This window comes from Nilaparvata lugens, chromosome 10 (genome assembly GCF_014356525.2).
Source record: "Nilaparvata lugens isolate BPH chromosome 10, ASM1435652v1, whole genome shotgun sequence".
NCBI lineage: Eukaryota > Metazoa > Arthropoda > Insecta > Hemiptera > Delphacidae > Nilaparvata > Nilaparvata lugens.
In genome coordinates, this window is record NC_052513.1 from 31,264,892 (window position 1) to 31,291,095 (window position 26,204).

General features: G+C 32.8%; 1 protein-coding gene and 1 non-coding gene across 3 annotated transcripts in view; both read right to left on the minus strand.

Moving 5' to 3' along the window:
- Positions 1–1,561: 1,561 nt before the first annotated feature.
- On the minus strand, positions 1,562–1,634 carry Trnak-cuu. Its single transcript has one exon. It is a non-coding gene; the product is annotated as a tRNA-Lys (tRNA).
- A 6,236-nt stretch (positions 1,635–7,870) lies between these two features.
- Positions 7,871–26,204, minus strand: part of LOC111053418 (sodium-dependent dopamine transporter) — a 59,142-nt gene continuing 40,808 nt past the window's right edge. For both annotated transcript variants that reach the window (XM_039437206.1, XM_039437207.1), the window contains exons 3-14: positions 20,239–20,373; positions 19,126–19,280; positions 17,081–17,211; positions 15,583–15,721; positions 14,894–15,028; positions 13,590–13,693; positions 12,130–12,367; positions 11,362–11,490; positions 10,653–10,752; positions 10,233–10,333; positions 9,236–9,403; positions 7,871–8,315 (exon numbers count right to left, since the gene is read on the minus strand). In XM_039437206.1, coding sequence (XP_039293140.1) covers positions 8,184–8,315; positions 9,236–9,403; positions 10,233–10,333; positions 10,653–10,752; positions 11,362–11,490; positions 12,130–12,367; positions 13,590–13,693; positions 14,894–15,028; positions 15,583–15,721; positions 17,081–17,211; positions 19,126–19,280; positions 20,239–20,373 — 1,667 coding nt within the window. In that variant the 3' untranslated portion in view covers positions 7,871–8,183. The remainder of the gene's footprint in view (positions 8,316–9,235; positions 9,404–10,232; positions 10,334–10,652; positions 10,753–11,361; positions 11,491–12,129; positions 12,368–13,589; positions 13,694–14,893; positions 15,029–15,582; positions 15,722–17,080; positions 17,212–19,125; positions 19,281–20,238; positions 20,374–26,204) is intronic.

The following is a 26,204-nucleotide window of genomic DNA, read 5'->3' on the forward strand; positions in this document are numbered from 1 at the left end:
TATTCTCGTTATTTTATTATCAGAATAAGCCTTCTCATTTCTTATTCCAAATTGACCAGAAACACACAACGAATATAGGCCTACACGATCGCATATTTGAGATGAATGTATAACGAGAGGTAAGCAGGCGCGGATCCAGGGGGGCTGATTGAAAAGTCTACAGTTACTCAAGTCCAGTCAATAAGTCATGAAAAAGAGGGTGTGATTGCATTTTATTTTGTAGTTCTGATTTCTCAATACTACATAAAAGAATCTCAGAACCAAGTATTTCATGGTAAATTTCCTTGTGCCAAAAATTTCCTCATACACGATGGCCCAAAGTATTTTCGGCTCATTTTCCAGTATTCAGTTATTTCCGCTAAATCCTGTAATCATTGTGTTCAAAAGTTATGAGTGTTTGAAATTTTGATTCTTGAGGTGTCTCTATATGCGCACCTCTCCACTAAATTAAGAGCATCCAACGGCCGGTCATAGAACATGATCAAATGAACTTATATTATGGTGAGAAATCTGAATGTGATGTCAATGTAGTTGTTAATGATGATTGAAGCTAAAACTTGAGTGATTTCCAAAATACAAGGAGCATTGTTGTCAGGTTAATCTGGAAATCTATATGAGATAGAGCGTTCTACCTGTAGAGCACAAAATTACGCTTAGAGGAATTCTCAATTATTCATTCAAATGGTAACAATCAGAAGATATTGTTGATTAAAAACTAAAATTCATAAAAATTGATTTTTTTCTTCAAATTTCGCTCATTTTTGAAAAATTATAACTCAGTACTAATTGAAGATAGAAAGTTTTGGATGATCTCATTCTATTAGAAATTTTATAATCTAAATAAAAGGCGAGAGCAAATTTTTCTGATCGATTACAGGATTTGGCGGAAGTAATTGAAAACTGGAAAATGAACCGAAATTATGAGGTTTTTGGGCCACTAACTCAAGGAAATTTTCCATTAAATACTTGGTTCTAGACTTCTCTTAAGTATCCAAACAATATACAATGAAAAATCAGAACTACAATATAAAATGCAAGCACCAATCAATGTATATAGTGACTGGACTACTACTGCAGTTGCAGAAATAAGTATCATGACCTTGTCATTTTAATGAACAACTTCAAAAATCTAATCAATTTCAACAAATAAAGCTTTCAAATGCTATTTTCGATTGAATATTCAACAATTTTCCGGGTTGGGGGAGCTGAACGGAGGGAGGTGTCCCCTCACTACCTAATCACTCCCCCCCAGGTCAGGTTCCTGGATCTGCGCCTGGAGGTAAGGAAAAATAATCAACTGCTCAAAAATTTCACTCAGGCCTATGTTGTGAGGACACAAGAGATCATATCTCTATGACAATAATGAATAGTATTTATTTTGTTTTGAGAAGTGATAATAGGTAACAGAGGTAAAATAATGCAATGAAAGCAAACAATTATTATTAAAAAAAATAATTCAATTAAATAATCTTTTATTGATTTAGAAAATATTATGATTGTCCAAAGAAGGATGTTGGATAATGTGGAGGGTAAAAGATCTTTTCAACCCTCAAAAAATTTCCGCCCAACGTGGGGCTCGAACCCACGACCCTGAGATTAAGAGTCTCATGCTCTACCGACTGAGCTAGCCGGGCTTGATAGTGACCAATAGTAAGTGTTCACCATCACCGACGGCTTCATAATAATGAGATAATTTATAACAATCATTCAACAATAACATTGGGGATTGGGCCTATTATGACCAATAATGCTATAAATGAGATTGATAATGCATGAAATCATCCAAATTATGCATATAATTATGCATTATTCAAACATTTTTTATTAGAACAATCCGAATTATTTTGGGCGGTTAAATAATTTTTTTTAATAAAAATTTTTTAAATCTTTTTTGAATCTTTAAATAAATTCAATCTTTAAATAAAAATTTCAATTTCCACCCATTGGCAACTTTTTTCCACTTCTATTGTAGAAAAATATTTATAGCCTACTCACTGTAAGCTATGTATAGTTTTTTACAGTAGGCTAGGCCTATATTATTTTGAATAGTATTTTTTTTTTGATTGTGTGTAATAAAAAATATGAGTAGCTCACTTTCTGTACCGGTACGGTAACACAATTTATGAACTATCTCTTATCTAAGTAATTCTTTAGAAATAAATATTATTCTTTCATTGATAATTTCTTATTAAAATTTTAATTTTATAGAAAATACAAAATAGGCTATAGACAAGGGCTTAACCATGGCCAAACAGGGGAAAAAATAGGCTCCTATATATTCACAATAGGGTAAAATAACTTTATATATATATATTAGTACCAATATTGAAAATGTAATTGAAAATGAATTTATAGATTGAAGAATGGAAAACAGTAATTTATAAGACAAACAAAAATTTAAAAAACTAGTAAGGAGATTGTAGTTAATCAATGGATTATAAAAAGATTTGACAGATTAAGGAAAATGGTATGAATAAAACAATTCAGGTACTTGACACCAATTTTTATTGATATATTATCTGGTCATATTTCATACGGTATTTTAATACCAACATTTAAATAGGAAAATATCAAAATGGCTGCTTTGATACTCCCCTAATTTGATGGATATTAATTCCATCCTATTCTAATAATACAAAATGTATCTTGTCATTTGTAATGTAACATCAATATAGTTTACATATTATATTTTTTATACGATTTATAGTAATATCTCTCATATATTCCCAAATAATCCATTATAGATGTTATCACTCATGATATTCCATTTAAATATTATGGAATACTTATTTACTCAGCATATACCGTAATGTTATTCATATCAATATACTATAACAAATATAAACTTATAAACTCTGTATTTAAATGCATTATTAGACAACAGGTTAAATATTATGTTATAAATATATAATATTCTAATGTATATTATGTACCAACGGCTGCATTGGTACATAATATTTCCTATAAGATAAAAATATTGTTTTCTACAGCGTTGTTCGTGGTGTTAAAATACAATAAAATATACTGAATCAGGCATATTCCTCTATAACTAGTTGGAATTTTGTTAAATTTGTACAATAGTGGGGAAATGTGATGTGTTTTCTATTATTTACATGGGTTATAACAATATTTTAATAAATCTACAAAAAATTTTCAACTTTTCATTGATTCTGCACTGTTTGCTAATCATGCTGGTTTTTTTCTGGAGAGGAGGTTGGTTTCAATGCAATGTATTCCACTATATTTTTTTTTCAAATAAGTCTCGTCAATTGAGAAATTCCCCTTACTTATACCATCGATATTGTTTATTGAGATTTGATTGGCGATTATACTGTAACAGAAACTATAGTAATCGAATGGCCGGTTTTTTTAGTAAATCATGTATGAAGTGATATCAAAATTCAAATTTTAATGCTGTTGAGTCTTAATGACGTGATTGTTATGAGATTTTAATGTGAGTGATTCTAAGATTTTTCAATTTATTTCAATATAATTTTTAAAAACCAATCAATCAATAGGTTCTGTAGTAGATAATAAATATCTATTTTGCCAATTTTTGTCATAACCACAAAAAAACTATTGTGAGTTAATTTTCTTGAGTTTTCTGAAAGTTCCACCCAAAAATAGATCAATCAATAGATGTGAACCATTCAATCAAAATTAACATTATTCACAACATAATTTTCATGAGCAATTTCCACTACTCAGAAGGAAGTTTGGTGTTTTTCATTGAGTTTCGTGATATTCAAGTTTTCATCTGAGTGGAGAAAACACAAAAAAATCAATTCTCTCCATACTATGAATGCAAAAGAAAATTAATATTCTATCATATTCATATTGAGGGATTCACTCTCTTAATCTAGTTAACTATAATTCTATATAATTGAGGGACAGATCTAGTAGAAGAGTTCTATTAAATATATTTTATAAATCTGTATCGCATGAAGACACTTATTGCCAGAACACTTTGGTTATTCTAGAGCAATATTTCGACCAATTTGACACTTTTCATGATACAGAAGTCACTTGCTCTCAAGTTTCCTACAGTCAGATCCACTTCATACTGTCAGCTTTCCTGATAAAGAACACTAATGAATTCCATACCGTACTTCATCAATCAATGCTGACAGTATGAACAAAACCTATGAAGAATGCCATTTTGCAATAAACGTCTTCAATTATTGTACAAGACTTCAGACAAATTCATGGTTATAAACACATGAATGATGTAAAGATGTATATTCCTATAAATAGAAAGAAAAATAAAAATCGCAGTACCCTTTTCGAATTATTTTATCACAACATGTTTGAACATTGATGCCATTTTCAAGAGGATCCCAATGTTCTTTGTAGTATCTATTTTTCCATGGTCTCAGTAACTCAACTAAGAACAAAGTATCTTAACTGAACATGGTATCTATTTTTCTATAGTCTCAGCAGTAACTTAACTGGGTACAAAGTGAACCCACCCAATAGGAGAACTCATTTTGCACTGATTGAAAATCATGCTAGGCCGGGTTCCCCTTGCTACAAAATGACGGCTAAGGGATGGATGGTAACAATTTTATCACTTTCCCCTCCCACCCCTTAATACCCACACGTACTGCAGCCGTCGCTTATTCACCATTTTATTGAAAATGGCATCAATGTTGAAACATGTTGTCATAAAATAATTCAAAAAGGGTACTGAGATTTTTATTTTTCTTTAGCTATTTATATTACAAGTAGCCCTATACAGGAAAGAGATGAATGTATATTCCTACATGGAACATAGATTATATATTAGCTCTCATACACGAGTCATCTTATAATATCTTATAATTATGAAAAATAATAGGCCTACATGATCTATGCTATAATACATATAATTATCATCAGTTCTATTCTATGATAAGAAGCATTATACATGGAAACATTCTAAGGGAATTGATCATTGTATATTACCAACTAACCTATAAGAAGAATTCTGTAAATGAAAATATGAATGTGTAGGTAGCATTTATCCATATATTTTATCAAAATAATATACATATCCAATTGTTTAAAGCTCCCAAATAACGATATTTTATAGCTAGTATAGGCCTACAACTAATTAATATGAGATGTGAGAAAGCTATCCATAATACACATGAAGATCATAGAACTAAAAAACATAATAGTTCGAAGCTCTACGAAACTGTGAAAAACTACTAAGTAAACAATAGCTTAATACTGTATGGCCTTTATATAAAGTAGACAATTATTCTGGAGTTGAACTTATATTATATTATATTAAATTTGAATTATAGAACTAATTCTATGCTATCAACCATTTGGACAATATATTGGATGTAATTTGAATGAAAAATAAAATAACACACTACCGTACTTGATGAATTTTGGGTTGCTATAAAAATTGAAATTATTGAATGAGAATGGATTATTTTGATGCAAAAAAGCTTAGTAGAGTTTTCTAAGCTTATAGTGAATGATGATGAAAGGAATGCAAACATCTATATCCTGGATTTATTTTAAAATGGATGAATTAATGAATATTAGTGAATGAAATATTAGGAATGAACATCTTTGGAAATGGATGAGAAGAATTTTATGCTAATGAAATTGGATCAATATATTATCAAAGATCAATTCAATAATAGAGAATGAACTCTAGAAGTTACATGAAAAAGTAGAGCTTCAACAAATAATATGGGATGATACCTCAATTTATGAGTTGTGTGGTATATTATAGTAATGATGAAGTAGTGTATGACTATGTTCAGTATGATGGAATAATAGTATAGAAATCAACTTCTTCAAGTGAGACATAAATAAAAAATATAAATTGCATGAAGTTATATGAAAAAGTAGAGCTTCAACAAATAATATGGGATGATACCTCAATTTATGAGTTGTATGATATATTATAGTAATGATCAAGTAGTGTATGACTATGTTCAGTATGATGGAATAATAGTATAGAAATCAACTTCTTCAAGTGAGACATAAATAAAAAATATAAATTGCATGATATTCTTTCAAGTTTTTGAAATTAAACTCATGTATCATATTATTTATGATAAAATATGACTCACTAATTTGCTGACAGACAAAACTCTACATTACTTGGACAGTATATTAATCTGAATTACTTGGTCATCAATTGGATAGAAATTTGAATAAATTGATTTCAAGAAATAGATAATACAAATAAATGAAAATCTTAAGATTACAAAATACGTGATTATTTATTCACCATATATGGACATGCCACGAACATGGATCCATCTATGGAATATAACCACGTCGGAACATAAAAGCTTCGGACAATTTTCTAGTTAGTCTACATGCGATTGTATTCAACACATATCTTATACACTACATATAGCCTACAATAATATAATAACAATAATAATTGATAGTTACCTATGTTGTAAAAATATTTTTGCTGAATATTTTGAGTCACAATAATTTACTAATACTACAATATATTTTATTAGATATAGATTAATGGGCTATAGATACTGTATTATTCCACTGTTATGAACATTTTAGCGAATAACAGCTAACTAACTAGGGCATCTATTCTACTACTAATATTACCAATTAAGTTATTTCTGTTGTATTTTTGTGGTACCTATCAAGAGTTAGCAAGATTAATACTTCTATTCCACTACTATTAATACTAATTATATATTGTATCGCTAATAATATCAGGTCTACTTTTAGTCAATATTTTTTTTTTAGATTTTACAACTTTTTTGTAACTACAACACTATTTTCAGTAAGCTTCATTCTGCGTTTCATCTGAGAAATTATATTTACACATCACAGTTATTAAATCCAATAATCACGGATACTGTTACAGTTAGACCAATATATGCTTCACAATACACTGATTCCCTTTATTATCTTATTCTAAACATCTAGGATTTAAAAAACATCGAAATTACTCACTATTTGTGGTGCAATAAAGGCGAATTATAGTAGGACGATTCACATAATTTGGCAGTACGTGTTACATCCTGAGAAAGTGTTACAACTGACGTGACTGCTGCCAAATTATATGAAATCTACTACCTACATGAACATTTTTCTATCCAGTTGATAACAGTTTCTTCAATTCGAATTCTGGAATAATTTTGTTGTTTCAATCATCTGGATTGTTACTTTTGTTTCATGATATAGATACATTTTTCTTATTGATACAGTCCATACTGTTTAAAAACTTCCGGAAAGTGTATTCAATCTGCAACATAATTATCATGGAAAATGTACTACTGAGGCATTTCACAAACTAGAATAATGTGTTATTATGTATTATTGGAATATAATATTTAAGATGTGGATCAGGAAATTTATAGTTAAAAGAGTAATAGGAATTTCAAGCTCGGCTTGACAAAGATCATAGCTATAGACTTGAAATAAGCCCGATTACAACTCGACCTGTAATACGTCAGGAATACACCACTATCGAACAATGAAATTCATGTCGGTGAATTAATTTTGAAAGTAATTTTTTCAAATATAATTGATAGGCATGAAGGTAGGTTCTTCATTTGAATATAGTTTTTTTTTTGTTTTAATCATGCTTTGCAGTTGACCAATGATAGCGGATCTGCAATAAGAGGATAATTCAAGCTGCTCTCGACTTTTCATAGAATTTACAAGAAACTATCTTGACAAGAATACAATCTTTAAAAAACGTCCTGAGGATAAAATACGTTATAAATTAAGACTTCAAATTTTGTACTGATTCTACTTATTTATTATCTGATATTATGTGCGGTATGCTTTTCTTTACTCAAAATTTTATTTCACTTTTCCAACTTTTATTTTCCGCCTCTTTTTCATTCCCTTATCCCTTCTCAATTTATTATTTAATATTTCCCTTTCTCATTTCCCATTTTTCAAGAGTAGCCTACTTGTCAATTCTGTTTCACCTTATGAAAAATCTAGTTTTCTTCAATAATTTTCAGCAGTTGTCAATTAATTTTTCTTTTGATTTTGAAACTATTGAAATTACATACCGGTATTATAAGAACCATAAACTCATCCAACAATTTGAACTGTTTATATCTGGAAATTCAAATTCCGGAAACTGTAGATATCATCATAAAAATTGAAATGGTTGTCATGATCGTTAGGAACTTTTTTGAAACGATTGATGCAGCATAGTAAAGCTTCCAACAGTTTGCGATCCACTAGACATCTTCAGCTTTCTGTATACTGGTGAGACGAATTTGAGCTTTGTCTGTTTGAATTCCATTCATCGAAATCGAATTACTCATTACAACTGGTCGATCTTTCCACGGCGTTGTCAGTGTTTTCATTCTCTGAAATAGAAAAAATCAAGATAAATATAATGGTGATATCACAAATTCAATAGAAGTACAGTATTCATATTGAATATCCAGACAGTGATATTGGCAACAAAGTCAAGTCTGATACGGAGAGCTTAGAGCTACCGAAGGAGATGTTCATGATAGAGAGTGGATTCAATCAGAGACAAATGATTCATCTTGAATACCTTTACTTTTTGATTCAATCCACCTGGTTACTTTTCCTGTTGATGCCGGATTCAGCGAAATGTCAACTTGATTTGGCTCTGGGAAAAAGTAAGTATGGTATACATCTTGAAAATTGAATATTTAAATAAAAATTATGTTAGTTCATAAAACCATATTATCAGCAGAGCGGAAAAATTGATTATACAAAACTTACAATTTCTTTCGAATAGTAATTCTTTTTCAATTCCAATTTTTTCATATTAATGTAGATAATTTACAGAAAACTATTGAATATTCCAGTTTGTCATTGGACGAAATAGTATGAGAGAATAGGAATTCAACAGTTCCGTTATTAAGAAGTGGTAGTATAGACTAAGTAAACATATATATATATATATATATATATATATTATATATATATATATATTATATATATATATATAGTTTGTGTAAAATAAGTTGAGACTTGGCCCTCCATCCGAAGAAATTACATGGTTGCCAATTCGTGTAAAATTGCAACTTTCTCAAATTTCAAATTTAACGTCAGAATTGGATGTAGAATATCATTCCCGATATCCTAGTAGTGCTAGAAAAGTTTAAGGATAGGAGGATTAAAAGGAAATGTAACTTTTATGATAAAATTGGAAACATTGCGAAAATTTGTTTTTCTTTTGAATATCACTTATTCTCTCAGAATCATGGGGCGTCGTAAGGCGTAATAATTTTCAAATTAACGGGGAGCCTACCTGACAAAACGTTCCAGGAGTGGTCAAGATTTGGAAGGCGGCAATGCCTGGTATCATGATGACACTGGAGCCAGCGATTGCCCAGCCTAGGATGTTGGCCCATTGTGGGTAGATGTAGCTCTCATAGCTCAGTGGCTCATAATCCATCAGGCCACACACTATGATAAACTGAAATACATAACAATAAAGTTTATATTTACCACAAAAAACATTAACTTTTCGTTCATTTGAAAAAATACGAGAATGTAATGTAATGGTGATTGGAGTATAAAAAAACATTAGAACACAGAAAACGTTAAATTTGGGAAAAAAATAGAATTAAATATGACGAGAACACGGAATTAAGCACTAGAGTACAAAAAACATTACATTTGAGAAGACACTGAAATGAATATTCCATTTTCATTAATGATTTCTCAATAATGATTGGAGCACGTAATAGAAAATATTGTCAATAATTGACATGATGTAGGCAGGCCTACTATTAACTATTAAAAATAATTTATTAATTAAATAATTACTATTTATTATAACTATTAATTTTTTGATACTAGCAGGTAACTGTGCTCCGTAAGGGTCTAATTAAAAACTTGCCAAACTGAAAACTTGACCTAATAAAATCTTGAAGAATTTAAAATAGACATATAACCATCCTCGGTAGTTAAAAATCCATATGCAAAGTTTCAAGTTTATCAGTCTAGCTCAGACGTGATGATTCCGTACATGTATAAGCTAATTCTTTCCTTTAATACATCATAAATATTACAGATGTGTATCACACATATCACTTATAAGCTAATTCTTACCTTTATTATATCATAAATATTATAGATATGTATCACACAAGTATAATTTGGATATTCGTATTATAGATAATTCTATCACCCTTTACATTATATCCCATTAATCATCATTGAGGATGATCAAAGTGAATGTTTTGTACAGGTAACACGGTAATATTCGAAAAGATTTGAAATAATTTGTTATTTGAACTGACCATAAGAAATATTGGAGCGACAAACCGCCAACAAACTCTCCAGTAGTAACCGGGGGCGAACCCGATCATATCCTTGATATCATTGCAAAACCTTTCAACTCCTGAAAAATATAGTAAAAATGTTATCTCAGCCCCAATAAAAATTTGCATCATAATTCCTAAGCTAGAACAGAACTCATTAATCGAATGTTGAATCACAAATATGTTTCCTTGCAGGTGTACGGTACTGAGAATGTTTCGATTTCGTTTTTAAATCTTGAAAAGCCAAAAGAGTTTTTTCTATCTCAGTTGATATCTATCTGGAACATTATAGTGACCAGCTCCGACCGGTTTCAGTTATGAAGATTGAACAATCCAGTTGATAATTTGAAAAATTTAAAACAATAGAAATCTTAAGTACATGAACTATGATAAACTCACCATAGATCCAAGAAATAGCAATAGATTCAAAAAGTACAGCAAAGAGCATGGAGTAGCCAGCCGCATATCTGTCCAGTAAATGGAAGAAGTAAAAACCGCCCTGAAAAAGAATTATTTATTGATATCATTATTCATGATTGAACAACAGACAAATAGAATTGATTATAATGAATCAATCATATCACTCATTGAATTTAAAGCTATCAAAATGATAGAGTTCCTCCTTCATCAAATTTAAGCGTTAAGTGGAAGAAGGTGTTGAGTAAATTTTTTTCAAAATCCACTTTTCTTCATGGATGAAGATGTCAAGTGATAGTATTTCATATATAGACTACTGTTCCATTATTTTGCTAATGCAGATTAAAATTTGAATAATTCGTTTCACCATAGAGTTAATCTGTTTATTATGATTATTCTAGTATCATTGTTTGTCAATGTATCATGTGTAGGCATATTCATCTTATATTTTCAAATTTTAGGTATCAATCATTGAGGATACATATGTAACATAGCATACATAAAATATGTATCATAACTAAGGATGAGTTTGTGAATGATTATGATTGGGGTCATAATACTTAGGTATTTTAGGTATCAATCATTGAGGATACATATGTAACATAGCATACATAAAATATGTATCATAACTAAGGATGAGTTTGTGAATGATTATGATTGGGGTCATAATACTCGTGAATGAAGAACTTACCTCAGTACAAGAAATAAGTCCAACAAAAAAGTAGAGCGTGAAGAGACAGGCGACAAATATCTCTCGATTTCTTCCAATCAGAGGAAATTCGTCACTGAGTGCCGTGATTATCGCCTCTGATCCACCAAACTGTAACAATACAACATTTTGTTAAAATACTTTTATCAAAGAAATAAAATCAATTGGTATCAATAAAAAAAACTGAAAACTGGATCAAATCCAATGGATTTTCGTGGGAAGTTTTAAAATGTGAAGATCGAACCCTATTCTTGACTTATCGCAATCAAAGTATCCACCAAAACATAAAATGGTATGTAGGCCTAGAGCCACTGTGGCACTACAACTGTTCGGTAGTATTCGAATTCTGATAATTTTCTAACTGTATGAGCTAACTCATTGAAAATAAGAAATTGTTAGTACTGATAAGAATTAGCGTTGTTTCAAACATTCACTCACACAGCTTGAAAATTGTCCCGCTCTTATCACCGTCTACACACAATTTACACCGGTATTTGCGAACCTTTATTACTTCTCCTTACCAACTGTTCTCCCTTTATACTCTTGAATTCATTTTCTAACTAACCGAGCAATCCAGCCTTAAAGTGAGCCGCGTCATGGATAGGCCTACTATGCCCAATATATTGATTAGGGTATTAGGGTATTTATTAATCAAGTGTGCAATATTAGGGTAATATATTATCTAGACTACACTCATATCAAATACTGATCTAACTTTTAATTTTGAACACAAACTCTCTCCGTACTAACCGAGCTATCGAGGCCGAGCGTGAGCAGCATCATGAAGAATATAAGCGCCCAGAATATGGAGCCAGGCATGGTGGCAATGGCTGCCGGGTAGACGACGAACACAAGGCCTGGGCCCTCAGTGGCCACCTCTCCTATTGGTCGGTTGGTCACGTGCGACATGTAGCCTAGCACTGAGAAGATCACGAAGCCCGCCACGAAGCTCGTGCACGAGTTGATCACGCTCGTAAGCAGGGCGTCCCTACAATCACAAACACATAGTAATTACTAATGAAGAAATATTGTGTTATAATTAGTACATACTGATAACAGTAAAATAGTAATCACACATAGTAACATGGTTATTAGATCGACCCCTTGCAGCGGAAACATTTTGTGAAGGTTTGTGAATAACATTTCTTGTATTCATATGGGTATCAAACTCAAAACTTATATGGAAATCAGGAAATTTGAATAGACCTACAGATGGTTCAATGACGGAAAAATCTTGAAATTACAGCGGCCTTATGAGGACCGAGCATTTTCTTGCCACTGAACTAACTCTAGGTATTTTGGTGAGTGTTTTCCTTACCTATGGTAGTAAAACACTTTGTAAAGGCCCAATTATACAGGTATGATCAACTTTCGTCATAGATTTTATTTTCTATCAAATATCTACGATTATGATCAGTGAACTGTTTTGAGCCCCCCGGGGTCGAGAACTCGATTGAATTCTATGATTGTGTTTCTATAATAAAGCCTACAATAGATTCCTATAATATAAGGCCGACTTCTGAATCATTTTTTCAATAATCATTATGAAACTCAAAATTGGGCCGGCATGGTTTGTGCAGACGCTGAAGGATTGTGAGAGGGCTGGTAGCACTGTGGAGAACATTCAGAATAGAGACATTTTCAGAAAAAAAGTGCAGGCAGAGTGTGATCTTCGGGGAGGAGGAGGAAAGAAGGAGACCTGTACCCCACAACATGGAACAGCTGAGAAAGAATAGATAAGAAAGAATGAAATGGATGTGGGCACGGAGGTGAATGAAGCAGCAGAAAATAACATGATAATGACCTAGAATATTGATTAGACATGCTCTCACAGAGTTATTCGAAAAATTTCTATAATGAAGCCTATAATCAGATTATTACATATTTGAAAGGCTCGAAAAAATTCAAGAGTAACATTCAAAGAATAAGGCTTCTCATCCCTGTTGGATGTGCATCTAACAAACCGTGATAATATGACTGTTAAATGCCACAATAAACAATGAGAAGAGTGGATGACACTGGTAATCATCGGTCAATGACAGTTTAATTGATTGACGTAAGTTCAACCAGGTCTATAATATTCAAAAGTGAATGGAATCATGCGAGATCAATGATTTGGCTGTCAATCAAGTATCATAGATAATTCTATAAATTTGAAAAATTCTTCCATAAACAATAGAAATAATAGACAGAAACAGGAAAATACTCACTGATAAACATTGTTATGATATTCATTGTAGGAAGCATAGGCTAATAGAACTCCAAATCCTGGGCCAAGAGAAAAGAATACTTGTGTAGCGGCATCCACCCACACCTGGAAATAATTTGAAAAAATCAAATAGGCTAGTTCATTCACCGAACACATTATTATTCTATAGAAGCCGTATTATAATAACAACAAAACCATGCATGAATATTTAACACATAATTTGAGAAGTTGATACAGTTTATCTAATGTTTTGTAGTAAAAAAGACACCACTTACTAGAAAAACCATAATATCATATCTATAATTTTGTTTTAGATACTTTCCTTCAAATAAATCATCTCATAGAGATTTTATTCCATTTTACATAAGACAGATCGATGTTTGATAGTGACAAACCAATCCCCAAGTCAATTATTACATCCATACAGATATAGAAGTGTCATTTTTAAAATATGGATTTATGGAGATTTTTATCGTAGCCTATGTTCTTTGATGGATTTACTTCTTTCGTTCAATTGAAGTCACTATCAAAGCTCGACCTGTTTCATGTAAAATGGACTTGAATCTCTTCAAGATATGTAGATATGAGAGATATACCTGCTTCAGATTTTCTAGTAAGTGTTGTCATCAATTTTTATACCAAAAAAATAAGAGAGACTATGAAAAATTATTCAAGAGGGAAGTAGAAACTCTTGTTCATTGCCAGGATTGAGCGACATATCTAGTTTATAAGCCATACGGATTAGGCCTACGAGTTGACTCTCCACTTGACATACTCTTGAGACCCTAATAAATCACGGAGACAGGAAAAATATCATCCACATGTCTTTGGATTATAAGATAACGGACTGTCCAAATGGAAAGGCTGTGTAAAGGATTGTTATAATGTATGCAGGGATGTAAGCACCCCCATAGATAAAAAAGTTCAGCAGCTTCTTTTGATTTGATTTTGAGCCCCCCAACCATTTCAAAGATGCAGTATGCGTCCAGGACCCCCCCCCCTTAGTACCCCTGATGTATGACTGAGATTTGCATGTTTGAAATAATGTGACTCTTGTCAAAATGAGTTTGTAGTCTAGAATTCCTCACATCACTTATGTCACTAACTGTACAATTTTATGGATTTGTATCATTATTGTTGACGAGAGAAGAATATTAGATACTATTTATCCTGGACGGACCCAGAACCAAAAATTCAAATAAGTTACATCAATCTTATTGGATTATCAATCTATCTAATCCATCTAAGCAAACTTTCACATTCTTAAGACTTACAAATTTAATAGTATCATTAGTAAAATCTCACCTCAGCTTTAGCGATTAGAGAGAAGTTTGGATTCAAATAATATTTAATTCCTTCAGCGGACCCTGGCAAAGTAATACCTCTGATAAGAAGAATCAACAATACAGCATAGGGAAAGAGAGCGGTGAACCAAACAACCTGCAAGAAAAATTGTCATTATTTTCAAAATAATTTTGATCCCAATCATCATCATCATCATCATCGTCATGGATTAGGCTTTTCAAGCCTGTTCCGGCGTCCATCTCTTCCTCGGTCTACCAATACTTCTTCTGCCTATTGGCTTGTGATTCCAATCATTCATAACTAATTCATTACTTGTAATTCATAATTTAGTAATTTTTTTCACTAATATTCAACTAATTCATACTTCATTTTGTAACTAATGTTTGGATACTGAGTATTGAGAATAGTAGTAGGCCTACTGAGAATGATACTGTTGGGTTGTATAGAATCAGAAACGCTTCGATTTAGTATATACTAGAAAGAGTAGATACGTGTATTACATTAGAGAAGGCCTTTAGCAAATAACAATACTAAATAAATTCAATTATTTATTTAATGAATAAATTATTGATAATTAATTGAATTAATTTGAAGAATACTCTCATTTATACTTTTTATAAGAACATCCTGTTTCAAGGCTAATAAGTGATAAAAGAGATTAATTATGGTGATATTTCAATAGAGATTACCTTTCCTGAAGTGGAGATGCCCTTCCACAAACTAAAATAGCAGATGATATAAACAATAAGTAGACATGCGGCCATGTCCCACTTGATTCCTCCCAAATCGTGCAGACCTTCGCTGCGATGCAGTTCCAGAATACCACGACTGCAAAATTGAAAAAAATCAATTTCATAATATATTCCTAAAAATATAAATGATATCAGGATTATATGAAACTCTATAGAATATAAATAGCCTATATTCAATTATATGGTATTATTCTATAAATTATATGAAATTAGAAATATCAAAAAGCGATTATGAATGTGTAGGCTCTATTTCACACTCTATTTCTACAATATTTCTATTTCTACAACAATATCAACTCCATTTCACACAATTTCTTAGAAGAGGAAAAACTGCATTGAGTTGAATGGAGAATATTCACAATGACATGCAATAGCTCAGATTCCACATTCATTCACTTGATTAATAATAATTAATCTTTTTTCAGTTTTTTGAAGTTTTGATAGACTCTCCAATGATGCATACATCCCGTTTTGACCAGAATTGGAGGTAGCGGGTTAACACTTGTCATAGCCGACGATATTCCAATTCTGATGATTATAAATCTGGATTCCCACACATTAGTAACAGCGAAAGTGACAGTAAAAATATAATTCCCATGAGCTTAGATTGGACTTTTCCCACTCAGCACGGCCGAGCGAGTATGAATAGTCCTATAAGAGCTTATGAGAATAATATTTTCACTTTACCGGTCACTTTCACAGTAACTGATTAGTGGAAATCCAGCTTATTAATCGTCATTGCACAATTAAGCCTGGAAGAAGACGTGAATTTCCCGTGAATATGGTAGATATATTGCTAATATATAATATACCATATATCCTGATATATGGTGAATACTATTGAATGATGTAGTTTTCCAATGTGTACAGTATTCATTTAATGTGAACTATACATTTTCGTAATTGTGAGGATTAACTTGCAGCTTGCAACTGTACTTCAACATATCTTGCATTTATTGTGACGAAAACAAAAAGAGTTTGATAACATCATAGAATAAGAGAATAGAAGACATGAAAATCGGAAAGCTTGTATTGAAATTAAGAGTTTCATCGAGTCCAAGTTCCTGCTTATTTATTCATCTCTACGAGGGTTGAAAGACCTCATTTCTATCATTGTCGAAGTCATTTTTTATTTTCAAGTCACCCAAATGCTACTTCATCTTATTTCAATTATTCGATCTCTCGCTGATGATAAATGAATTCCAGAATGATAATGTTCTGATCAAAACTTCAGATTTTGTTGACTCAACAGATAAATTCAGGATTTTTGACAAGAGATTATAGAATGTACATCACATTCTATACTCTCTGTTTTCGACTATCTCACGGATATGTTATGTTACTCATCAATCGAAAAAACGTTTTTGAATAAAAACATCTACACTGGGCTAAATTGTTAGAGACTAGTTTCAATCGAAAAATTTTTCCAATTTACCTGAAATATTCGGAAGAAGCTGATGTGAAATTTGCTGAGAAGGCCTGAGAGTCGGCGGCTGACATTTGAGTCGAGGAACTGTTAGTGGAATTAGATGAATGATTATATTGATTCCAAGCACTAAATTCCGACTAGAAAGAAAATTATTAGATTGATAATTATTAGGCTACCAATAATTGATTGGTACTTCTTAGGATAGCATTAACCTGCAAAAATCAGTTCAACATACATATCAACACACAAAAGTAGAAATTTGAAATATTGTGCATGTAATTAAGTTAATAAAACATAAGAGAAATTAAATATTTCAAGTGTCTCAAATACCTGTGAAAGAGTAGAAACAGGCATACTTGCACAAACTCTTTCTTTTGAAAAAAATCTTGAAGCCCTGCCCTGCCAGTGAAACTTGATAATACAACTGTTGCACTTTGCAGATATTGATGAGAATAGTTTTAAATCATTCGAAATTTCTCAAGATAACTTTCTCATAATCAAATAATGTTCTTGAGTTTGGAAAAAGTAAGAGATCTCAAAATGCTCCATGTTCATTCATGTTGAGCCACATTCGAAAGTTCAATAATGATATTGTATACTATATGGAGTGAATAAAAAATATTTTTCCATACAAGAATTTCATAATGATCAAGAACTCCCATAAGAAAGTTTCTCTCCAGAGAGAAGTACTTTTAGGGAAAGATTTCTTACAGAAACCTCCTTTTCCAGAATTCTCCTTCCTACGATGAAGAATAGATGCCGAAAAGGATTTGTCACAAAATTTGAACAGTGAAGGAAGAGCTGACTTATTTTCTGTATTGAATGGTTTTACAAGAACGACAGGAATCTCACTGGATATTTGCAAGATCTAACTCTTGTTTGTCATCCTTTTTCAATGGTGGGTTGAGCAAACTCAATGAGAAAAAGCTAACAAAATGTGGTAGTTCTCATGGTTCTCCTCCACTATTCTGTCGAAAATAATATTCGATAAATCTATTGTAGTTTTATTTGAATCATAATATTGTGAGATTATCATACAGATTATACATATTTTGAATGAAAATTAATCAAAAAATTCAGTTCCTTTCTGTTTAAGTAAAAATAAACTTCCAAAAAGTAAAAATTAAAAGTTGAAATCAAACAAATGGGAAAAACGAGTTTTAAGTCCAAACTCAATACATAGCCAAATTTTCGATATTCTCATTTCATTACATTGCGTTGTCTCAATGATCCTACATAGTTTCATCTGTGAGAAGCTAAAGTTCAAGTTCTATTTCTCTTCATATTTAAGAATAGCTAATCATAGCAAGGCAGCGTATTTTAATTCTGCGAAATCTGTAGTTTTCAATTGATAAAAATGTATTAATTTTGCTTTCCCTGTACAAAATTTCCTGATATGATGCAGTGGTTGAAGATGAAAGAGTGAAAAAGACAGCCCATTTCTTTCTCTATTCTACAACATCTCTGCAATCAGTTTTGAAAACAGTGGAAATGTGTTCACTTTCCCTGTACAAATTGGTTGATTTGATACAGTGGATTGATTGATTCATAAAATGATTCAGTGACTGATAAATCATACAAACACTGATCGAATCATTTATCAACTGGTTGACTAATTTGTTCGATGAATGAGTTATAAAAATAGATGATTGAAAGTATGGACGAACAAACGAAGGAATGGATGAATGATTGGATGACTGAATAAGCCAATGTATGATCGGAAACAATTAACATGAATGGATATTAGTACCGGTTGCACAGTGCCAGTTTAAACAAGGTTAATTTTAAAATGGATTATATCCATATCAAGTCTTGTTCGTTATCATGTGATTTATCTTGAGTTTAAGCCACCAACTGATTAAATTCAGTTTAAGCTTTGACTGTGTAAACGGCTCTAAATGAGCTAAATCATGTCAGTATAAATAAAAAATTTCATCAAATAAGAAATAAGTGAGTGGCTGAGTGAATGATTTCGAATATGTTTATAGATATTGATTAATGGATTCAAGTTATTCAGACTGATTGATTGCAGTGTTTGAGTGATTGCTTACAGGCCGACAGAGATTGCTGTTCCACTCATTGTCGCAGGTGGTCCACGGCAGAGAGTAGGTGAAAGAAGCGAAGAAGAAGCGCAAGGCCCACGCTATGATCACGTTGTAGTAAAAGTCCACGTAGAATGCTATCAAAACCACAGCGTAACCTATACCTGTAATAAACGAAATTAACTGAAATATCGATTGAATGATCAGTTGATGAAACCTATAGAGAATTGACAATTTAATAATAGTATGGTATCATCTCAAATTCTGATGAACAAAATGCATTATTAACGGAACTGGCATAGAACTATCACACATTAACCTATTATCAACTCAATAGATCACACTGAACAATGAAATACACACAACTTGAATCAATTAAAAAAAAACATTGGTTGTAGCTATTTATTTATTTATTGGATAGAGTAAACAATACAGTAGTCGGCAAAGAAAAAACAGGCTACTGTCCAAAACTTCTTCAATTTCCTAATTTTCTAGCTTTGGAATAATAAAGAACACACACACAAGTACAGTTGAATTCAGCTCATCACTTGTTCCCAAAAAGGATTTTAATACCAGCCTTCAATTGTTTTTGACATAAATGTTTAATACTGAAGGCAACACGCAGCAAAAGACGAACGTATGCAGACATGGATCTTGGGCGACACCACGCGTCACTCCTCCAAGTGGGCACCTGCTGTTCGCATATCACGTGACATGCTAGCTATAATTATTGCACATCGGCACTGCCAAGTCGGTAGGCGAGTAGAGGAACCACTACTAACTGTGGTCCCGGACGTATGCAAACAGGCAGAGGAAAAATTCCTACTCTAGTTGACGAATGTTGTAACGCACACATGCACGTCTGCATACAGACGTTTGATTTTTCTTCCGCCTGTTTGCATACGTCTGTCTGTTGCTAAGTGCGTTCGCTTCAAGTTATACTGTACATCGTAGGCAGAGAGAAAAGATAGCATGGACCTATGCTTATATACAATCTTTTCTCAATGTCGTAGGCTAAATCTTCACATTGACTCTGAAACTATGTGCATGTTCCACAGTGACTTTTGAAATGATGTATATGAATACTCAACTACTTAATATTATGAGAAATATTCGAATTACCTTTTAAGAGAGGAACAATTCTGCCCCAACAAGTGATGGCTCCTTTACGATGAAACTGCCCCAATGCCAATTCCATGTAGAACAGGGGAATGCCCCCAACAAACAGCATAATGCAGTAGGGCACCAAGAAAGCTCCTGAAAACAAAATTATAATCAACATTTTTATTCATAAATTTTCATCTTGATCGACTTACTAACAGCATAAAGTAAGTAAATATACCTGTAGATGTATACATATGAGATTATTAAATAAAGTTCAACAACCATAGATTTACATCCATCAACAGAATTGTATAATTTTTACTGCTGTTATTAGATTAAAAAATGTATTTCTTATTTTCAGAACTCGTGCCTGGAGCTCAAGTCTTCTTTTTCCAGTCACGCCAAAAGCTATTGAATTTTAATGATTCTTTTTATTTGTAAAAATATTTACTGTATTTGGCAATTAATGCATCATTCATTTATTATTCATTTCTGTGATCTCTACTAACAGTTTAGACCTATCTCAATGCTACCGTTATCGCGTTACACCTCATAGTTCAGTAAAGACTACATATCTTTTATTTACTAGTGAATACTTGTGAATAAACTCCAGACCTTGAAATTAAGTGAGTACCACCACAGAGTAATTAACATCTTTACTTAATGGTAGAGAATACTACGGTACCATAGAGAGAGTAAATGCTAACATAAGTAGTTTTTCCCTATTCTCATTTCATGATACTACTAAAAGTATCATTTTTAATCTACTGAATAATCATTAATACTCTCTGTGCTCAAAACAATTGCAATGAGAACTGAAGAGCTCTATTGTGGGATTGAAGCTTTGAACCTTCAACCGGAAGATTTGTAAATCTCATGATATTGAGGATCTGTTATTACTGGTCTACAAGATCGTTTATTTAAGTACTGTATTAGATTATCAAATCTTATAACGCTAACTTATCAAATCAAATGGAATAGGATCATGTTTCAATTTCTCGTTCAATACCTTTTGATGAACATTTACGATTAAATACAGCCAAGTATAGTTTTGGTCTGAAAACACAGTTTCAAATTAAAATAGTGATTTGCTAAGAAGTTGTTGTAACATCTCAAAATGTCGACCAATCACGAAAACTTGAGGTGCTCATTGTACGAGACCACGCCCACAACGCTCTCCAATTGGCTGATATTATTACGTCAACATCGAGACTCCATTTTGTCGACTGATATCTATTTGAGCCAGTGACGTGTTATTGATACCATTTGAATCGATTGGGTGCTGGCCCTGGCTCCAGAAGCCAAACTTGTCAAGTGATGAGTTGGTTAGTTAGTGATTAGCAGTATTTTGTTGATGATAGGAGAATGAAGACTTCTTGAATAAGTAAGATAATAAATTGAACATTATTGCTTTCATAACAATTTAGTCTTGTAAAAACTTTGCTAATTTATGACTAGTCGTCAGGCTCGCTTCGCTCGCCATATCCAACTAGCCAGGGGACTCCGCCCCTGGATCGTCTACCCCCGACGGGAAATGAGATCAGCCGGCTCGCTTCGCTCGCCTGCATTTTTCATTTGTGCATGCTTCATTCCATTAGAAAGTCAAAGTACTGAGAAAACGCAGAAAAGCTGAGAAAAACGCTGATTTTGAGCGTATCTTTGATGAAATATTAATGTCACCTCAGCACAGAATTTTAAGACCCTAGCTAAACCTCTGTATAATTTGAACATATTCTGTCTATTACTTGATGAAAGAGCTGAGAAAATGCAAAAAAAAAAAATTTGGCGTATGTTTGGCATTATTTCAAATTCCTTCTAACACAACATTATTACACCCTAGCTTAGCTTCTATACTAATTTTGAACATTTTCTGTTCATTTGTTCTCGATAAATCTGAGAAAAATAAAAAAAAAACGCTGGAAAAACGTTAATTTTGGCGTATCTTTGACGTTATTGCAAATTCCTTCTAATACAACATTATTACTCCCTATAGCTGAGCTTCTGTACTAAATTTGAACATTTTCTGTTCATTTTTTCTCGATAAAGCTGAGAAAACGCTAAAAAACGCTGGAAAAACGTAGATTTTGGGCGTATCTTTGGAATTTTTTTCAAATCCGCTCTTAGTGCACCTCTAAAGGGCCAACTCAACTAAACATACCTGCCAAATTTGAACTTTTTTGGTCCGGTAGATTTTTAGTTCTGCGAGTGAGTGAGTCAGTCAGTCAGTGAGTGCCGATTCGCTTTTTTCATATATATAGATTTTATTTTTTCATGTTTCAAATGATCCTGATGTATTAACATAGATTGAATACTAAGATACTCCTTAGTTATAAAATGAATAAATACCATTTTTAGTCCAGGCAATGGACCTTTAGACCTTTGGAGATGGTTCCTTTGGACCTTTACTATTCCTACCCCTTTGTGAATCTCCTGGGATCACAAAGATCTTACCGTAACTACGACTTGGATCATCTGATCCTCACTCTGATATGAATTACAGAACAATGAACACTGAACAGCAGCTCTTGGATGGAAGTTGTGTTGTGCACTTCAACATTTCCATTATAACTATATACTGAACACTTCATACATAGCCTTGTAATGAGAATATAGCAATGCTATCCCTATATTGTGGAGGCGACACTACATAGCACTGATTATCTGCTTAGTGAAGCCTTGGAAATAGGCAGGAAAGTGCCATTTTAGACATTTGATGGTGGGAAAAAGGAAGCTGGTCAAAGACCCTGCACATTGTTAAGGGAATGTCGCCAAGTACCTAAAGGCCCTAAAGAGTCCCTTGCTTCCTGTCTTACTTTCCCTCTCTTTCCTTCTTTTCCCTCTGTTCCCTCATCTTCCTCTCAATCTCCTGCTTTTTCCTCTGTTTCCTCATATTTCCCTCACTTTCCCTCTGTTTCCTCATCCTTCCCCCACTTTCCTTCTCTGCCCTCTGTTTCCTCATCTTTCCCTCACTTTCCTTCTTCTCCCTCTGTCTCCTCATCTTTCCCTCAGTATCCTTCTCCACCATCTGTTTCCTCATCTTTCCCACACTTTTCTTCTTTTCCCTCTGTTTCCTCATCTTTCCCTCACTATCCTTCTTCACCATCTGTTTCCTCATCTTTCCCACACTTTTCTTCTTTTCCCTGTGTTTCCTCATCTTTCCCTCACTATCCTTCTTCACCATCTGTTTCCTCATCTTTCCCTCACTTTTATTCTTTTCCCTCTGTTTCCTCATCTTTCCCTCACTCTCCTTCTTCACCCTCTGTTTCCTCATCTTTCCCACACTTTTCTTCTATTCCCTCTGTTTCCTCATCTTTCCCTAACATTCCTTTTTTCCCTCTGTTTCCTCATCTTTCCTTCACTTTCCTTCTTCTCCCTCTGTTCCCTCATCTTCCCTTCACTCTCCTGCTTTTCTCTCTGTTTCCTCATCTTTTCCTCTCTTTCCTTCTTCTCTCTCTGTTCCCTCATCTTTCCCTCACTCTCCTGCTTTTACCTTTGTTTCCTCATCTTTTCCTCTCTTTCCTTCTTCTCCCTCTGTTTCCTCATCTTTTCCTTACTTTCCTGTCGCCCATCATCCATTTTTTTCATTTCATCTATCATCTCTTTCATGCTGTTCATAATATATGACACCTTCTTCCTTTAGTTGGTCCCTTCACTCATCACCTCTTTCTATTCACCTATTCATTCCTCTTCTCACTCTTCCCAACTTATCCAGTTAGCCTCTTCCTCATCGAAGAAGACAGCTGTGCTTTCAGTGAATTAGTTTGTGTTTTATTTTTGGTTTAAAATTTTTCTTAATAACTCAATATTTTCAAGTTCTGAGAGTTTATTGAATGTAATCATTCTATTATACTCGGTTTTTAATCAAGTCTACTTCAAAATTTCTAGTTTATTTATTTCTGGTCTGAAAAGTGGACTCAAATCAATTTAAGTGGATAACATAACCTATAATTTTCATTCATTCATAACTCTAACTTCATTGTATTATCATTCATCCCATCATCATCACCTAGGCATAAAATACTTCTAGGAAGTCGCCTTTGTAAAATAATAAAAATAAATAAGGGGTCTGAATAATATAGATTTTATTTTTGTTTGCTCTCAATTAATTTCTCCTTTACTCTATCCAATTTATCCTACCTTCCTCAATCTAAAGTATTGCTCCATTCCCATTTGTTAGTTCTCCTTGTTCATCTGTCTCTTCCTCTATGTCTATGTTCTTCTGATTCAATTTTTTATCCTCGTTCCCATTCATCAGTTTTCTTCCTTCATCTGTCTTTCCCTGTTTTCATGGAAGTCCCTATTCAACCCCTAATAATAATAATAATAATAATGATAATAATAATAATAATAATAATAATAATAATAATAATAATATCGTGTGACCTGGCTGGCTCAGGTCTGGTGTCAGAGTTTTCAGGTCGCAACTGATCAATTTCAGGGCCTCTGACATGACCTGATATTCAACCCCTCTACCCCTATTTCTATCACAAGCAGTAATTTTCAACTGTTAGCTTCTCATCATCTGTCTTTTCCTTCGTCTCTAACTTCTATTCGTTCCATCTTTTTCTCTTCTTATCATCTTCTCCTCCTCGTTCTCAATAATTAGTTCTCTTCCTTCATCTGTCTTTCCCTATCCCCTCTCATTCTATAAAATAAGTTGAGTGAAACCCTCTCTTGCAAATTTAAACTCTTTTCAGCATGTCTCTCTATAGTGAGGTCCACGTTATAATGACAGTATTTTGATGCTGCTATCCTTGCCTATCATTCGACAAAGCAGGTAGTACTATCCTTTTCTAGCTCCGCAACGATGTCAAATCTGTTTTTGACAATGTAGAAATATAATTAGTTAAGGCAGAGAACAGGCAACGCTGTTCTTCTATCTTTATCCACTGCCATTATAACGTGAACCTCACTATAGGAGACACGTACTATGTCGTATCTCACTAATACTCTGACACTGTCTCTCTCCTGTCGTTTCTCTCATCCACTCCTTCCTTTCCTCATCCCCTACTTCCTTCTTGTTGCTGCATCGCTATTCTCTGTCGCATTTCTTCCTGCCTTTAATGGCCAAGAAGACAGCTGTGCTTTCAGTGAATTAGTTTGTGTTTTATTTTTGGTTTAAAATTTTTCTTAATAACTCAATATTTTCAAGTTCTGAGAGTTTATTGAATGTAATCATTCTATTATACTCGGTTTTTAATCAAGTCTACTTCAAAATTTCTAGTTTATTTATTTCTGGTCTGAAAAGTGGACTCAAATCAATTTAAGTGGATAACATAACCTATAATTTTCATTCATTCATAACTCTAACTTCATTGTATTATCATTCATCCCATCATCATCACCTAGGCATAAAATACTTCTAGGAAGTCGCCTTTGTAAAATAATAAAAATAAATAAGGGGTCTGAATAATATAGATTTTATTTTTGTTTGCTCTCAATTAATTTCTCCTTTACTCTATCCAATTTATCCTACCTTCCTCAATCTAAAGTATTGCTCCATTCCCATTTGTTAGTTCTCCTTGTTCATCTGTCTCTTCCTCTATGTCTATGTTCTTCTGATTCAATTTTTTATCCTCGTTCCCATTCATCAGTTTTCTTCCTTCATCTGTCTTTCCCTGTTTTCATGGAAGTCCCTATTCAACCCCTAATAATAATAATAATAATAATGATAATAATAATAATAATAATAATAATAATAATAATATCGTGTGACCTGGCTGGCTCAGGTCTGGTGTCAGAGTTTTCAGGTCGCAACTGATCAATTTCAGGGCCTCTGACATGACCTGATATTCAACCCCTCTACCCCTATTTCTATCACAAGCAGTAATTTTCAACTGTTAGCTTCTCATCATCTGTCTTTTCCTTCGTCTCTAACTTCTATTCGTTCCATCTTTTTCTCTTCTTATCATCTTCTCCTCCTCGTTCTCAATAATTAGTTCTCTTCCTTCATCTGTCTTTCCCTATCCCCTCTCATTCTATAA